Below are 17,333 nucleotides of genomic sequence, written 5' to 3' on the forward strand. Positions count from 1 at the left end.
CCCGAAGTTTCCTTGTCTTCTGGTTTGAGTTCAAAATGACAAGGCTTCGGTGTTGAATATGAATCCAACAATGGATCGGTTGTTCAAGGACGGTTCTAAAAATAAAATAAAATGTTGTGGAACTGAGATGGAATGCTTCTCCTGTAAAAAGTAGTTTCCAAACCTAAAACGTGAATTGCACTAGTTATGAGAACACTGTTATTATAATTATTTTGTGGGCGAACAACACTCAACAATTGTTGGCTAAACTCGTGTAGCGAACGTAACCCTTCTCACATCAAGAGTTGTCGGAGCCTATCACCCAGGTGAAATGGGTCTTGGTTCGGATTCGATGGCTCCACACACTTTTCTTGTTCTTGTTCTTGTTCTTGTTAATTTACGTCGCACTAGAGCTGCACAATGGGCTATTGGCGACGGTCTGGGAAACATCCCGGAGGATGATCCGAAGACATGCCATCACAATTTTGATCCTCTGCAGAGGGGATGGCAACCCCGCTTCGGTAGCCCAACGACATGCACGCGAAGTCGAGCACTTTACGGTAGCACAGTTTAACGAGGACCCATACCGCACACCCTCGGTCCCTACGTAGACTGATCCAAGTGGGTCACCCACCCGCACACTGACCGCAGCCGTTGATGCTTGACTTCGGTGATCTGATGAGAACCGTGTCTTAACGATCAGTCCACTGCGGGACGCATGCGTTGCTATGCTGCTGTTTTTATTGTCACTAGGAGGCATTTTTAATGTGTATTTACATAATTTAAAGTATTTTTATACTGTTTGTAGTATTAACGTATAATGACTGGCTTGACGGGGATTTTTAATATAAATATGAATGCTGAAGGAGGAGGAGGAAAAGTATTTTGAAACACGTACATATAGGCAGGAGATATGAAAACCAATCAGACGACAAACATGCATGATGGAGAGAGCAATCCATGATTTGAGTCAACCGCAGAAAGAAAAAAACATTTGACCCATGGGCAACCAGTGATCGTCCTAAGGGGATCACAAATTTTTTTTTTCTAGTTTCTTTATGTTATTTATTTATTTAATTTTATTTTTTTTATTGAGCAGCGTATTTCCCTGAAAACGGCGAGCATTAGAATGGTAGTAATAAAAAAAAGACACGTTTAAAAGACAGAAAATAGTGCAGTGATACTAAAACTTAGTTCTATCTTATATTTTAGAGTAGTGTAGGCATTAAAACGCCCTCAGTACACATTTGCATTACAATTCTATTTTATTTTATTTATTATTATTATTGTTTCTTTTTTCTTTCACTGTTTTATATTTTTATCTTCGAAGTAAAAATATAAAATATGCATAAATAAAAACTTTTAGGATGAGACATTTAAAAGATTTTAAAAATATTTCTGTTGACAGACTGTCAAGGAATCATTTGTAATGTGTGACAATGCAAAGGATCGAAAACCAATCAAAGGTTGTGATGAAAATGGAAATTATTGTATGAATGGTCGCTTCGTGAAGAGAGACCCGCCTACTCTTCGTGGATTGGTGGATGAGGCAGTTCCCCCGACATCCCGCCCCCTTGACACCCCATTCCGTTCCCTAAAATTGTCTTTCTTCTGGTAACTGAGAAACAGAGAGTGAATATGAGGCTGGTCTATGAAGATTCTGTGATCGAAGGGGATGGTACTGGAATACAAAAATCTGCTGACTTGAAATCCTTCGGTGAGTGTTTAACATTTTATAAGAATGAAATCGCTCCTCATGTTCATTCATTTTAGGATCAACTCAAATTTCTTTTTGGTAGTTATTTAAACATAAATGATACAAAATTTTTTAATTTATGTGACAAAAGTGTGCTGACTGAAAATGAAGCAATTATAAAGAATGGTAAAAAATTAAAAATGCATGTGCAGTGACTGCGGAATGATATCGGATATCGGAAAAATATGATGGATATCGGATATCCGGATATCGGATGAAAAAAAAAGAGGAAAATAAACGGTCACGACTGACCACAAATCTAAGAAATGACTATTAAAATATGACCTGCCGGTCTCCACCCGATGTTCAACATTTTCGTCTAAAATGCATCCCACGTCCATCATTATTATTTTAATAAATATGAAATTATTGTTATTAATATTTTATAAAATTATTTTATTTCACAATTGCTTCTTTAAAATTTTTCATTACATTAGAAATGATCCATATCACGTTTTTAGAAATAATTTTTAAAGAAAAAGTTTTACGTTATTAAAATGTCTAAAATTTTTTTAATCGGTTAAAATTTTTTATTTTTGAAGAACTGGCCACTTTTATGTTGTTGTTTTCGTGTCCATGGATCACATCAAAGGTCTGGCAGCCATCTTGAATGTAGAGAACAGTTCTTAGATTGTCCTCAATTGCCACCCATCCCAATTTCATAACATGTGTGGTGAGTGCGGGGTACTCGAACATGTGTTTTGGTGACAACATGACATCCGGGCAGTTTCTACTGGGAACGTATGTCCTGGTCTGGTCCTGGGGAATTTTCATCTCTCTGAAATGATTGGTCTTGCTATTACCGCTGTCAAGTTGAAGGCAGTGGCTTCTTAAAAGGTGTGAGATAGAAGTCTGTTTTTATAAAAGCTACATTTGGCCGTGAGCCGAAATTCTCTAATTTTACCCTTAGAGCTGTGAATTTTCTGCGAAAAAGAGAATTTCTGTTTTCCATACTTCTTGTCCATTGAGAAACTACTTTGAAATTTGTTCGCAAATCATCCAGGTTTTTTTATTTGCATTATACACGGAGAAAAAAATTCTGGAGAAATTTCTGTATGGTAATAACATTTACGATTAAAAGAAAAAAATTAAATAAGCATAAATCTGGTTAATAAAGCCAAACTATATGGTATTTAAATCATTCATTTGGTAATTTTTCCGTCTATATGTTAATGGTTTAACCGGAAATTCTTAATTTGATAAATTATAGTTTTTATTACCACAAATTTAGTAAAATATATTAAACTGAAAATTAAATTTAATAGAATAAATGGTTTTTATGGTTAACATTACCAAATTTTCTCACGTGTTCTAAAACTATAGTTTGTTGTTAATCTGGTTTTATAATATGCAATTAAATTGGGTTCGGTAAAAATAATCGAGCTTCTGGGTGTTCCCATAGAGCCAGAAACACGGTAAATTTTACCATATACTTGGAGTTTTGACCATACTTTTTTTCTCAGTGTAGGATCTACAAGTTTAAGGAGGAGAAGAGTTTTTTTACTGCAAATAAATTAAACCGTGCTAAAAAAACAACCGTAAAAATTCATATTTACTGAGATTTGTTGCATCATTTTATACAGAATTCTCGATCAGAGATCGAACAAAAAGTTCAAATGAAACGCCGAATATCTTGAATTAAACAAGCTCGATTTATGCACGTTTAGTTGCAATGCTCCTTCTCCCGTCCTGACGTCATTATACGATTTTATTTTTAACCTTTCGATATACCTTTATTCCCTGGTCTTCCTTCCTCTCGATTTAAGGATTGCTTTAAGAATGATTAGAAAAGACGCATTTTTATTTTATTTCTTTACTACTGTTGAACAGTCGAACAAATTTACGACTACTAAGTGTAGTTTAGTTCAGATTCGGCCCCTCAGGCTGCATCCAGGAGCACCGTCGTTTCGTCGTTTTGCGACTACTAATACTTAACTCCGTATACTTGTCATTTCGAACCCGATCCAGAAGACGAGGGAACTCCTAGATCAAGTATAGGGAGATGTTTGCCTTCGTGGAGGGCTTTTTTGATGAAACTAACTCGCATTTCGTTACATGGAGAGGGAAACCAAGAAAGCCTTCCACGGTTATCCTGACGACAAGGGGACTCTAACCCACTATCCGTCTACCACTGAGGATATTTTACGTCCACTCTGTGGCCGGTGTGACCGGGGTGAGGAATTTTAATCAACCAGCCATCGTCTGGATCCAAACCCGGTTCATCTCATTAGGAGGCGAGCGCTCTATCCCTTGAGCCACCACGGTTCCAGAAAAAAAAAGTCGTATTGACAAGCTGGAGCAAATGTTTAGTTTTAGATTTTTAGAAAACTAAACATGTAGGGATGCCATGAAGGGAGAAATAGTCTGATTGCGCCCTAGAAGGGTTAACTGCGTGAGAATAAAGAATTGATGTCTTGCTTCAGAGAACAGATTTCTTCTTTAACTTTGGAACTAAAACTGTATTAATTAAATATTGATTAATTAATTACAAAAAAACAGTTGTTACAAAACACAATTGCCTTAAAATTTTAAAGATAATATTCACAGAAGTAAAAATAATATAACAATTAATAAAAACTAATAAAAAAATAGAATTTCGCAAAATTTAAAAATAAAAAAATACTAAGAACTACTAAGAGTTTATCCCCTCCTTCCCCCCCCCCCCTGTAGTTAAAACTGAGAGTTGTCAATGAAGAAATAATTGAAATTACTTTTCTTTCAATATACTTTAGCAAAATAGAAATGGTAGGACCTAACATCTCTTGTTTTTGATATTAAAAAAGCATTAAAACGTTTCAATCCTCGTTATGAGTAAAAATTTTAAAAATATCTTCGAAAGGTAAAAAAGTTTCACTACCATTCGATACTTATTTAAAAACTATTTTTGATCGAAGAAAGTATATAGAATGTAGAGTTTACAAAGAGTGAAGTAAGAGTTGAAAAAGTATAGAAAAGAAACATCATTTAGAAACTGTTATGCATACTGTAAATGCATTGACTCAAGTTTTTCGAGTGAATAATTTTTAAGAAAGAACCATTTTCGTATCAGGCACTATTTTCAATTAAAATAAATAAAACAGAGCAAACCGTTTCCTTATTTATAAACATATTATATCAGATGTTTATGTAAATCAAATCAGCATTTAAAGTATAACGATCTTTAACAGTACACGTATCCATTCTTCTATAACAGAAATGTGTTAGTCATATTTATTTATCATCCCTTCTTTATATTATCCTCTCGTAAAATTACTTCTCTGATTTGAATTACAATTCAAAAATAACTTTAAAGTGTTGTTCTTTTTATTATATGACAAAGTTATCGCGTGATATTACTATTAAACTATTAAACTATATCACTATTAAACTAACTTCAGCGGCACGACAGCCCGTACAGTGCCAAGGCCTACTGTGCCCATCTCAGTTTTTTTGACCATTGGACTCTGGGGTGCAGGAGCAGATGTTCCGGTTAGGTGGTCAGCCGAGCGCGAAACCCCCAGTGTTTAGCTCCCAAGCATGCTTGGTACTCATTTATCGACCCACTAATGGGATGAAAGGCTGAGTCCACCTTGCCCGGCCCGAGGATCGAACCCAGGGCCTGTGGCACGGGAGCGATTATACACTATTGTATCATGAAAATAATCATTTCACAATTATTTCACAAGTTAAATTTTTATAATAATACTTTTCATGATACAGGTGATTCTATACATTGACTAGGTTCAGTCAATGTATAGAATTAAAATAATGAAATGAATGCCTATAATAATATCTTCGGTAAAAAACTAGTTCAACGAGTTTTTTTTTTAATTTTTAATTTAGTAAACAAAATTTAAATATAAAGTTAAAACATAAAATGTGTGAGCGACTTTGCCTCGGTAACTGTGAATTTAAATTTTATCCATTCTGAAACTAACTCTGCGGAGACGGAAAAAAAAAATCCATGTTAATAAAAAATGTCGAGATAATTATAGTTCGTTGCAATGAACAATGCGATCATCGTCCATAAGATGGGTCAGTAGATATTTTATGTAGGGCAGTTTCAAATGATACTTCGCATGTTTTGTAGCAACACTTTATTGAATCCGTTATGGAGCGACAAGAGATTCTACGATGTCATTGAAACGTGATTCTCGATAGATTCCAAAAAAAAAAAAAAAAAAAAACCTTTTTTCATTCGATTAAAAGAATTTCAGAGAACTAATAAAACAAATTTTATTTTTGCAAAAATAAATGATTCTGCAACCTATACACTCCTTTGCCATATTATTAGACTCACCATACGATTCTATGTAACATTTTAATTAACAGGTGATGGATACTATACAGCTTTATTGTTTTTACGCTACTGAAACCGGTTTGCACTTGTTTACGTTCGTGTACCAATGGGTTAACATTGTCACGCAATACGTTATAAATAGCATAAAAAATAGGAAGCATAAAAAAAATCTCCCGAATAAAAACCCATGACATGTATGTTTCAATATAAAAGTATTGACTCTAAACGCGTACAAAACATGCAATTATTAAAAAAAAAAAAACAGTGAGTCTCATGATTGGGTCTAATTATTATAATATACTCATATAATACCTGGTATATTAAATATTCTATATTTATATTATATATCGTCGAATTTATCCAATAGTCAAATTTATATTATATGTCTTCTAATTTAACTTATTGATACAGGAACGTATACAAGTGCAAACCGCGTATAAACAAAAAAGCTGTATAGAGTATCACCTGATCATTAAGACTTTACATAGAGTGCGTCTCATCATTTGATCAGGGACTGTACATCTTGCAACATCTAATTGTTAATCTATCTTTCTAATCAGGTATTATTATAATATACTAATATAATACCTGATGTAATAAATATTCATATAATATATCGTCTCATGTATCGAATCGTCGACATCTCTAATTCAACCCATTGATACACGAATGTAAACGAGTGCAAACAAGTTTCGTAAAAGCTGTATAGAGTATCACTTAAGATTTTACATATAGAATCTTAAGAGTGAAGTCTCCTCATTTGGGCAGAGACTGTAGTTCATCCTATAGGAATGCGAAATATTGAATTTTTTGGTTGCTTGCATTAATTTTTCTTTTGCGCGGCAGTATTCTAAAAAAGAAAAAAGTGTTTATTGTTTCCTTTGGCTTCAGGAAGGAATAGTATTATTGTTAATGCCAAAACAAACTCTTATCTGAGAGTTGGGTGACTTTAAATAAACATATCTTCTGCTGATAAATCCTTTTGTATCCTTCCTCCATTCTAAACGCTATTTTAAAGGGCAGCCTCATTCTTTATAAAAACAAAAAGTAGATCTCTCTCTTCGATGTATGTTCACTTCTTTGGTTTTTCTTCACTTAACTATAATAACTTTCATTTTTAGTATAGGGGTCGTCCACAAATGATGTCACTTGCTTAGAGGGTAAGGACAGTTTTGTGACAAGTAGGAAACGAGATACGTGATAACACACATTTTGACTAGACATTTAATGTCCACTCGTTGAATATTTCGATAAAGTTTTTTTTTTATAGTTTTTCACAGAAATAAGTACGTTAGCAATCACTGTTATAGTTCTTCTTTTTTTCTTTTTTTTTCTATGACCGCCGTTGAACAGCCGACCCAATTTTTTGGGTTTACGACTACTAATGCTCAACACCGTAGCCCTGTAATTTTGAGCCTATCCAGAAGACAGGGAAACTCCTGGATCAGTACCCCCAGAGGTATTGATTTGTTACGGGAACATGGAGGACTTTGCGACTCGACAGATTTAACGTGCATCAGTCACCATTTACTACACGGGGAGTCTTCGACCGGCGGGGACCGAACCCACGAACTCTTGGACAAGGGGCCCGGCACCCCACCGACCAGGCTATCTCGGCCTAGTAGCGACACTGCTATAGTTTATACTCACACATATTAAAAGCTTAACAGAGTTTCGCGTGGTTAAAATCCTTAAAATCTGATCTGATAACATGATTTTGCCCAAAAGCCTGCCTCCCAGAAATCATACATACGTAACAAACCAGTTGCTAATGGATTAAAAAAGAGAGATTTCATGAACAGAGATCTACAGCTTGAAAATTTAAAAAAAAAATGTCATAAAATAATATGAACTCAAAAATATACGCAATGAATAATACGTTTTTCTCATGAACCTTGCAACATTTAGGCACAAAAATGGGTCTATCGGTGAAAAACTCTTTATCTGAAAAAGTTTCTTTATATCAAGAGAGCATTTCTAACTCTAAAAAAATGTTTTTGACTTAGATTTAAACATAGATATGTATGTTGTTATTATTATTATTATGTAGTATGCAGTTTTCTTCGTTAATATAAAGTCCCATCCATGAAACTTTTTTCTTTTTCTGAAACGTCCCTCGAAAAAGACGCAATTCTTTCCTTTTTTTGTCAAACATTGAGAGAACTGCGTGACGTACGCAATTTTTCCAAATATCAGAAAACACAAAATAGCTTTAATAAGTAAACTACAGTCTCTGGCGAAATTATGAGACGCATTATTATTAGACGCATTATTATTAGATCCATTATATAAACATAAACTGCTGTTTGTAGAAAATGCAACACCATGAAGGAATCATCAGAATCAAATGAAATTCGCAGCAAATGTCAATTATAGGATATTATGCAAATTAATAAAGTTTCAGAGCCATCGCGCGTGCGTGGCGCGCGCAGCGCCCTCTGAATTGATGCTGAAAGCGTATAAATAAAGTGCTGTAGCGGGACGTTGAAAATAGTCTATGATTATTTGTTAGTGGCAAACGTTTAGTGAGACCTGAGTATGCCTCCACGACGGAAGAATAAGAAATTCAAGCAACTTACGGAGTTTGAACGAGGGAGGATAATCGGCCTTCGAGAAGGAGGATTTTCCTATCGCGCAATAGCAGCTCGTATGCAGCGGAACAGTTCCACAGTGATGCGAGTTTGGAAGCAGTGGACCGACGAGCACCGAACAACTCGAAAAACAGGCACTGGACGACAGAAGGTGACGTCAGAGCGCGATGATCGACACCTGCTCCGCATGGCGGTGAATGATCGCACAGCTTCCTCCAGGCAGCTGGCAGCACATTGGTCTACTGCTACAGGTGTACAATTGTCGGCTTCGTCAATTCGTCGTCGTCTGCTGCGCCGTGGATTGCGTGCAAGGGTGCCATTATACAGGATTCCCCTCACGGCGGATCATCGACGGCTACGTCGGCAGTGGGCTCTTGAGCACAGAGACTGGCGAGCTGATTGGCACCAAGTTGTCTTTTCAGATGAATCACGCTTCAATTTGTGGACCCATGATGGCCGTGTTCGTGTTAGACGTTATGCCGGTCAACGCTGCCTTCCTGAGTGTATTATTGAACGACATAGTGGTCGAACACCCGGAGTTATGGTCTGGGGTGCGATTTCGTATCATGGACGATCCAATTTGATACGAATTGAGGGTAATCTCAATAGCAACAGATACGTCCGTGAAGTGCTACAGCCCGAAGTCGTTCCTTTCCTTCAAGGCATCCCTGGAGCTATCTTTCAGCAGGATAATGCACGCCCACATGTTGCGCGGACTGTTAGAGACTTCTGTTCAGCACAACGCATGCAACTTCTTCCTTGGCCTGCTTATTCGCCGGATATGTCGCCTATTGAGCACGTGTGGGATATGGTTGGTCGGCGTCTCACTCGTGATCCGCGTCCTGCAGTTTCCAAAGACGAACTTTGGTTGCGCATACAAGCGATATGGAATTCTCTTCCTCAAGCAGATATTCAACATCTGTTTGACTCCATGCCACGTCGTATAGCAGCACTTATTGCAGCGCGTGGTGGCTGCACCAAATACTGATTTCGGACGCTTAATTTGTTTCTTTTGTTTTGAAAATTTCATCATTTATTTGTATCAGTACAAGTCGTTTCTGCATTAAATTTCATTTGATTCTGATGATTCTTTCATGGTGTTGCATTTTCTACAAACAGCAGTTTATATATTTTATCAGGTATGACATTAGTATTTTATAATAATTTGACCCAATGATGAGTAGTGTTTTTAATAATGACATGTTTTGCGCGAGCTTATGGGCAATACTTTTATAGTTAAACATCCATGTAATGGGTTTTTATTCGGAAGATTTTTCCTATACTTCCTGTTTGAAATTTATTTTGAACGTATGAACGTATAAACAAGGACTTATAGTGCGTCTACTAATATGGCCATGGATTGTAGTTGATCGTTTGAAATTTTTGTTTTATTAATATGTCGCGTGTTGAAAATGCATGGAAATTAAAACTACCAACTGAAAAAAGAAAAGTTTGTGTTTTAGTGATTGTTAAGCCTGAACCATGATTCCGTTGATTATTCAATGGGAGGTGGTTTCATTTGAACAATTGTCTCTACTTCCAACGATTGGTTGGTTCGTGCAATGAACGAAATGTCTCAACTGAGTGTAAAACTAAGTAAGAACTAACTTTAAAGATGCAGAAGAAAACTCGTTTTTATAACTTTCAAATTAAAAGTGATATATTAAATTTCATAGAGTTTGAAAAAGAAAATAAAGCTATGCGAACACTATAAATAGTATTCGGTACTTTTGAAATGTATAAAAGGGTTGAAATGATTGTTTACAATACTTCTTGCTATTTTTTTCCTTGAGGGGAGTTCATAAATGACGTCACAATGTGGGGAGGCTTCCAGAAACGTTACCATTTGTGACAGTAGGAAGAAGGTTCCCCATTTTGATAAAAAGTAAAACGAGCGCATTAAATATCTTTATATTATTTATTTAGGAAATTGCGCATAAAAATAAATACACATTCAATCATGAATAGTGTTATGCAAATGCCATGAAAACAGTTTGCATGCATTTGCATATAATTATATAATATAGTGTGACACGGAGATGACATTTTGTGACAAAGAGGAGGGGATTCAAAAATAGTGAGACATCTTTTGTGGACGGCACCCTTACGATGAATTTTTTGAAGAAGTATTCGGTCTTTAATTACAGTCCCTGGCCAAATGATGAGACGCACTCGAATATAGACGCAACTTACTTAACAACTTATATATATATATATATATATATATATATATATATATATATATATATATATATATATATATATATATATATATATATATATATATATATATATATATATATATATATATATATATATATATATAAATATATATATATATATATATATATATATATAAATATATATATATATATATATATATATATATAAATATATATAAATATATATATATAAAATATATATATATATATATATATATATATATATATATATATATATATATATATATATATATATTTATATATATTTATATATATATATATATATATATATATATATATATATATATATATATATATATATATATATATATATATATATATATATATATATATATATATATATATATATATATATATGATAGATTGACGCTTAGTAAAGTTCAGAGTCAGTGCGCGTGAGTTACTTTCCTTAAATGTTGCTTCACTGAAATTTAAAATCTCCAAATCTTTTTAAACTAAAATGTAATTTTTCAAAGCTTTTATTTGAACAAAATTAAAAAAAAAAAACTTTTAGTGGAAGTCACAAAAATAACATTCTCTTCTTCTTTGTTAAGTTGAAAAATGTCATTTATTCAATTTTACCGGAAATTTTATACATTCTTTAGCATTCATGACTGCACACAAAAAAATCAACATTTGAATTGAATGAGACATATGAAGTAACTTTCATTTAGCATTAAATAATTTTATTAACATTCATCTATCATAAATCGTAGTTTTATGCCGAAATAAATGTCGTCCGATAAAATAGAACACTATCGAAAAGCAATATATGTTGGATTATGGCTGCATCATCATCATCTGCAATCAAGACGTAATCATGATTTTAAGCAATCATGGTTTGTAATCAAGATTATTTATAAGAGCGCTTTTACATCAAATCAGATGACAATTATATCGTTGTAGGCAGACACACGATATCGTTAAAACGATTTTTAAACGATAACAGTAGAGATCATTTCTGTATGAACAGTCATTCTGTATGAACAACTTTTGACTACGAGTTTAACAAAATAAACGATTCTTTTTTTTTCTTTTTCGTTTCAGAGATTATTACATATCTACGAATGCAAAGATACAAATTATTTTTGTTTAGTTTCAATCCTATTAATGACTGAAAACAATTAAAAATTTATGAAATATTGATCAAGCCGGTAGCAACTTAAGGTACTGAAACTCTTGAATTTTGAAGAATGAAGAGGATAGCATCCATATTTTGAAAGAAAATTATTAAGGAGAACCTATTCGTGGCTTATAGCAGGCAGTAAAAAAGTCATTTCGCAATAATTTGTCTGCGTTTTGATAGTTTGAATGTTCGATATGTCATTGCGCTATGTGTACTCACTATTCTTTCAATTTTAAAACAGGGGGAAAAGATTTCTTATTATAGTGTAATAAAATCGAAACATTTTAACTTAACTATACAGCTTTATTATTTTTACGCGTCTGAACCTGGTTTGAATTTGTTTACACTCCTGTACCAATGGGTTAACATTGTCATGCAATACGTTAAAAATAAATGCAAATAGGAAGTACATAAAAAATCTCCTGAATAAAAACCCCATTACATGTATATTTAAATATAAAAGTATTGCCCATAAACTCGTGCAAAACATGTCATTATTAAAAAAACTACAGAGCGTCTAATGGATTGGTCTGATTATTATAATGTGCTAATATATTACTCTATATAATAAATATTCTATATTTATATAATATGTCGTCTCATTTAGCCAATCGTTGAATTTATAACATATATCGACTCATTTAACCCACTAATACACGAATGTAAGTTTATAAATTTTTGCAGACTGTTTATGGATGGTGGTTGGGATATTATTATTGTTTCGTTCTTAATTGTTATTGTTTTGACAGCAGCAGACTGGCATCCGATGGAAGTGGCTGGCCATCCCTCAGAATCTCCACCCCGCACTCCTTCCCTCACTGATTCGGAAGATTGTTTCTCTGACAGTACAGTCCCCGATCCTGACGACGTTTTTCTCTCCCCCTCAGAGGACGGTGCCGCTTCTTCCTGGTCATTCTCATCCTCTTGGGACACATCATCCTGCAGGAGGACAGGAAGGTGACACTTTATTCACTCCTTAATGCATTTTTTTCAAAAATTGAAAGTTTTTACCGCTTCTATTACCAATTGTTTCGAAGAAAAAAAAATGCCAAAAATTAACATATATTTTTTTTATTTCATCAATAAATACAAGGAACTAAAACAGAACATAATACCCACGTTTTAAGTTGAAATCTCAATTTTTTTACTTGTGAGAATCATTTAATTTACCATCAGTTTACTATCCCAAATACCACGGGCAAATAAAAAAAAAATTAAATATTAGTCTTTGTATAATAGTTTTTAAAACAAGGGACAACGCAAAGTGATACACCATTTTTTTTTACTCTTTATTCCATGCAGATTCAACAACCATCGTATATACAATCGCACAAAACACGCGTGCAATCCCGCATTCGAATTTGTGTTGTTCGTTGTTTTAAGAACTATCATTCAAAGACTAATATTTAACTTTCATCATTTGCCCGGGATAATGTGGGATAGTAAAATGATGGTAAAGTAAATAATTTTTACACATAAAAAAAAAGCTAAAAATTTAACTTCAAAAATTGTGTATTATGTTAACTTTTAAGTCTTCCTTTGTTTTGAAAGCGTCATGGTCGCAATGTTGCCGCAGTTAATTTTGAACTATACACCTCATTTTATTTAAATATTTCTAAGGAACATTCAGTATATTTAATTTTCTCTCTCTCCTAAATACATATATGGAGTCGTGGTGGCTCAGGAGATAGAGAGTTCTCCTTAAAATAAGGTAAGCCGTGTTCGAATCCCAGCGATGGTGGGTCGATACGAATTCCGCCCCCCGCTCGCACCGACCACAGTGCTAGCGTAAAATATACTCAATGGTAGACGGATCATGGGTTGAATCAACTTTGCCGTCAGGCTAACTGTTTAAGTTTTCCTGATTTTCCTCACCATGTAACGCAAATACGGATGAGTTCCATCAAAAAGTTCTCCATGAAGGCAAATTTTTCCCAATACTTGATTCAGGAGTTCCCTTGTCTTCTGGATTGGGTTCAAAATGACAAGGCTATGGAGTTGAAGTTGGTAGTCGTGACCCCATAATTGGGTCAACTGTTCAACGACGGTAATGAAATACATATATTTGTTTTGATATAAAGTACTGTAAATCTAGGCAAAATTTGTCTTTTAAAATAAGTTCTAATATAAATAAATAAAATTTTCGTCCAATGACTCTTTCTAGAACTTATCTAACATTCATTTGAATTTTTTTTTCAAAAAAATATTGCCACAAATTAGAATGTTGATTTTTTTTTTTTTTTTTTTTAAATTTCATTCTTCAAAGTCTCTACATAAAGTTTCTAATTATAGTTATAAAGTACTCTGTTATTATAGTTATGTTTAAACGAATAATCTTTATCTCACAAATAAAAAAAAGTTGACAAAAAATGCATATTGGTTTGAAAAAAAAATAATTATTATGAAAAGTACATATTATTTTCGCGAATAGACACGCCAGATAAATTAAAACCAATGTATATAGTGTGGGCCAATTTTATTTTATTGAATGACCGGCCCACTTAATTCTGAGTTTACGACTATCCATGTTCAACTTCTTTTTCTTGTCGTTTCGAACCCAAACCAGAAGACAAAGGATCTCCTAGATGAGGGCAAACTAGCCTTCGTGGAAAACCTTCTGATGATACTCACCTAAATTTGCTTTACATGGAGAGAAACACCACGAAAACTTTTTACGGTTAGCCTAATGTTAATGGGATTCTAACATCGTCCCGATCCGTCGACCACAGCTGATGTTTTACGTCAGCACTGCTGTCGGTGTGAGCCGGGAGCAGTATTAATGAATGTAGTGTTGACAACCAGGAAAGAAAGCAGTTTTTAACAGCTGACAGTCAGTAAAGCTGCACACGAAATAACAACGTGTTTTCATGGTCGAACTGAATGAGGCTGCTTCAGTTTGTAAATGTTGTGGATCGTGATTATAGCTACTGTGAAAAAGAATGGCTGAAAGGAGGATTAATTGGGGAGGTCGTTCCAATAACGAGACGTTCAAATGAAGCAATGCGAAAAGAGTGGAAGAATTACAAGAAGATGGCTCATATACCTACAATTGAATTGAAGTAAAAAGGGTTTGTTGAATGAATTATTGACACAAGCTGAGCATCCGTAGCGATCAAAATTAGCTAACGGTTTAATATCGTTCGGGTTTTGTTCTATGGGGGTTACTTGAAGCCAACAAGCCCACATCTACCCATGCGTTGATGGAGGAAATTCATCAACAGCCACATTTATGCAAAATGATTGTCAAAAGAGTGCTCATGTGCTCTACTCTATACATAATCTTATCCTTTATATATATATATTTTCTATTTTCTTTTCTATTTTCATTATTCTATGTTTTTTTCCATGTTTTCTCTACATTTTGAACTTATTATATGAGTTTTGATTGTGATGAGCCAGACAGAAAGCTAAAACTATTTCCAATTTTATAGAAAAATGCCGATAACATTTGCAACAAACCGAATTTCTTAATTAACTTATGGTATATGTGTTACGGTCAGTGTAATGAATGGGTCAATACTACCGGTTATTACTAATGATAATCAAGTATGGTTTACTGGTATCATTTACTGATTGCTATTAATTTTTTTTTATCAAAATAACGTTTTGTTATTGTTAGTAATAGCCAGATGTATTAGGTTAACGCTTAACATGCACAGAATATATTTTACTAAAGTAAATGAGCTGCTTAGAAATTTAAATAATTTATTGAATCTGTATTTCTGGAACGATAGTATAATTTTTCAACTCAAGATTTCGAAAATGAGCATGACTTCCATAGACACGATGATGTATGTTTATAAAATAAAGCAAAACTGAACTTACGAAGCTATTATTTTAAATTAAAACGTAAGTAAAAATCTTTATTTCACGCAATGCTTTATAATAATTTTTTTCTACTCTACAACGACAGTTACCATTTTTTTTAACGGTGCAAGATGTTCAAAAGTATATCGTTCATTGGCTCACTTTTTCCTTTTGAAACACTGAAACTAAGTGTGAAGTATAATATTCTTTTTAATAATTGCATGCGTTTGAAGTAACCTTCTGTTTCAGGAACAGGTTGTCCAGACGCCGTTGTCGACTTCCCTTGGAGACCGGCGGCAGTCATTCTACGGCCCTGGTGCAGAGGGGTGACTTTTCTCCGCCCGCACAGAGTAGGGGTGGCGTCCCGAGGAAACTCGTCCGGAGAATGTTCACGAACAGCAGAGAGCGCTGGAGACAGCAGAACGTGAACGGGGCGTTCGCTGACCTGAGGCGGCTGGTCCCTACCCACCCGCCGGACAAGAAGCTGAGCAAAAACGAGATCTTGAGGTTAGCCATCAAGTACATAAAACTCCTGAGTTCGATACTGGAGTACCAGAAAAGGAACGATCCGAGTTGTGAGGAAGGGACGGGGAGCGGGGTGAGGACGAACTGTATAAAAGCGGAACATCACGAGGACGGACTCTCCGAAGCCAGTTCTCCCGCGTCCAGTCTCAGCAGTGAATCCAACCACACAGATGGACAAGAGGAGAGAGTCTTTTGAGAATAGAATCGACACTGTACATACATTGGATGTAGATATATTAAAACTTTTCTTTGTTATTTCAAACATCATTCAGTACTCTATATCAAACTGAAAAACAAGACTAAAACAAGTGCCGTCAGGCTAGTTGAAAAATCTGGCTTCTTGCAAACGTCGCTGCTGTTTTCCAATGCAAAGGACTCATTAGAAATATTTTTACTGCTTAACTTTTATTTATTTATTTATTTTATTATTTTTTTACCTGCCAGAGATTTTTTAGGCTTGACACAATGAATCTGTATGTTTCTGATGGAATTTGTTTCGGCCCATTGCAATAAATTTTCATTACAAATTACAATACTTTAGGATAATGGCTCTTTATATACCTTCAGGCCAATCATCTCCGATGTATCTTTGTGCTAATCAGACAATGTGTAAGGAATCAGAATGAATTTGATTGTTATTAAACTTTTAATATGTGATTATTTGCAATAAGCTTTCTATAAATTTATTGCTAACTAGCTGAAATAAATGAAACTCATTGAACAATGAGTCATCTCGCTTAAAAATTACATTCTTCTAATTCGAAAGGTATCTATGCTCTTTGCAATGATCCATAAAAATGTCTGGCTGATTTCAAAATTCTTCTCCAATTAGCTTGATGCACCATAAAATGACGATGGGTGTTTGCAAAGATCCCTGTTCATTCAATTAACCTACGACATAGATTTAACGATGTGTTTGAAAATGTGTTGGACGTTTCTGTATATTTGTGTAGATCAAAATAAAGAAAAAATAAATTATTTTGTTTCTCACACTTAATAAAAAGTAATGAGGATCATTAAGAATTGA

The 17,333-nt window shown here is 34.2% G+C and overlaps 1 protein-coding gene across 2 annotated transcripts; it reads left to right on the top strand.

Moving 5' to 3' along the window:
- The first annotated feature begins 1,542 nt into the window (after window positions 1-1,542).
- Window positions 1,543-17,284, top strand: LOC107454368 (heart- and neural crest derivatives-expressed protein 2). 2 transcript variants are annotated; one of them, XM_016071556.2, is made up of 3 exons: window positions 1,543-1,696; window positions 12,724-12,931; window positions 16,031-17,284. In XM_016071556.2, exons 1-3 carry the CDS (start codon window positions 1,618-1,620, stop codon window positions 16,500-16,502), a joined length of 759 nt encoding a protein of 252 aa, XP_015927042.1. In that variant the 5' UTR covers window positions 1,543-1,617; the 3' UTR covers window positions 16,503-17,284. The 2 variants fall into 2 exon arrangements, with proteins under 2 accessions (XP_015927042.1, XP_015927043.1); XM_016071557.3 differs by having other exon boundaries at window positions 1,558-1,696; window positions 12,727-12,931.
- Window positions 17,285-17,333: the final 49 nt, after the last annotated feature.

Source organism: Parasteatoda tepidariorum, chromosome 5 (genome assembly GCF_982258835.1).
Source record: "Parasteatoda tepidariorum strain Cologne lab strain chromosome 5, Ptep-v5.0, whole genome shotgun sequence".
NCBI lineage: Eukaryota > Metazoa > Arthropoda > Arachnida > Araneae > Theridiidae > Parasteatoda > Parasteatoda tepidariorum.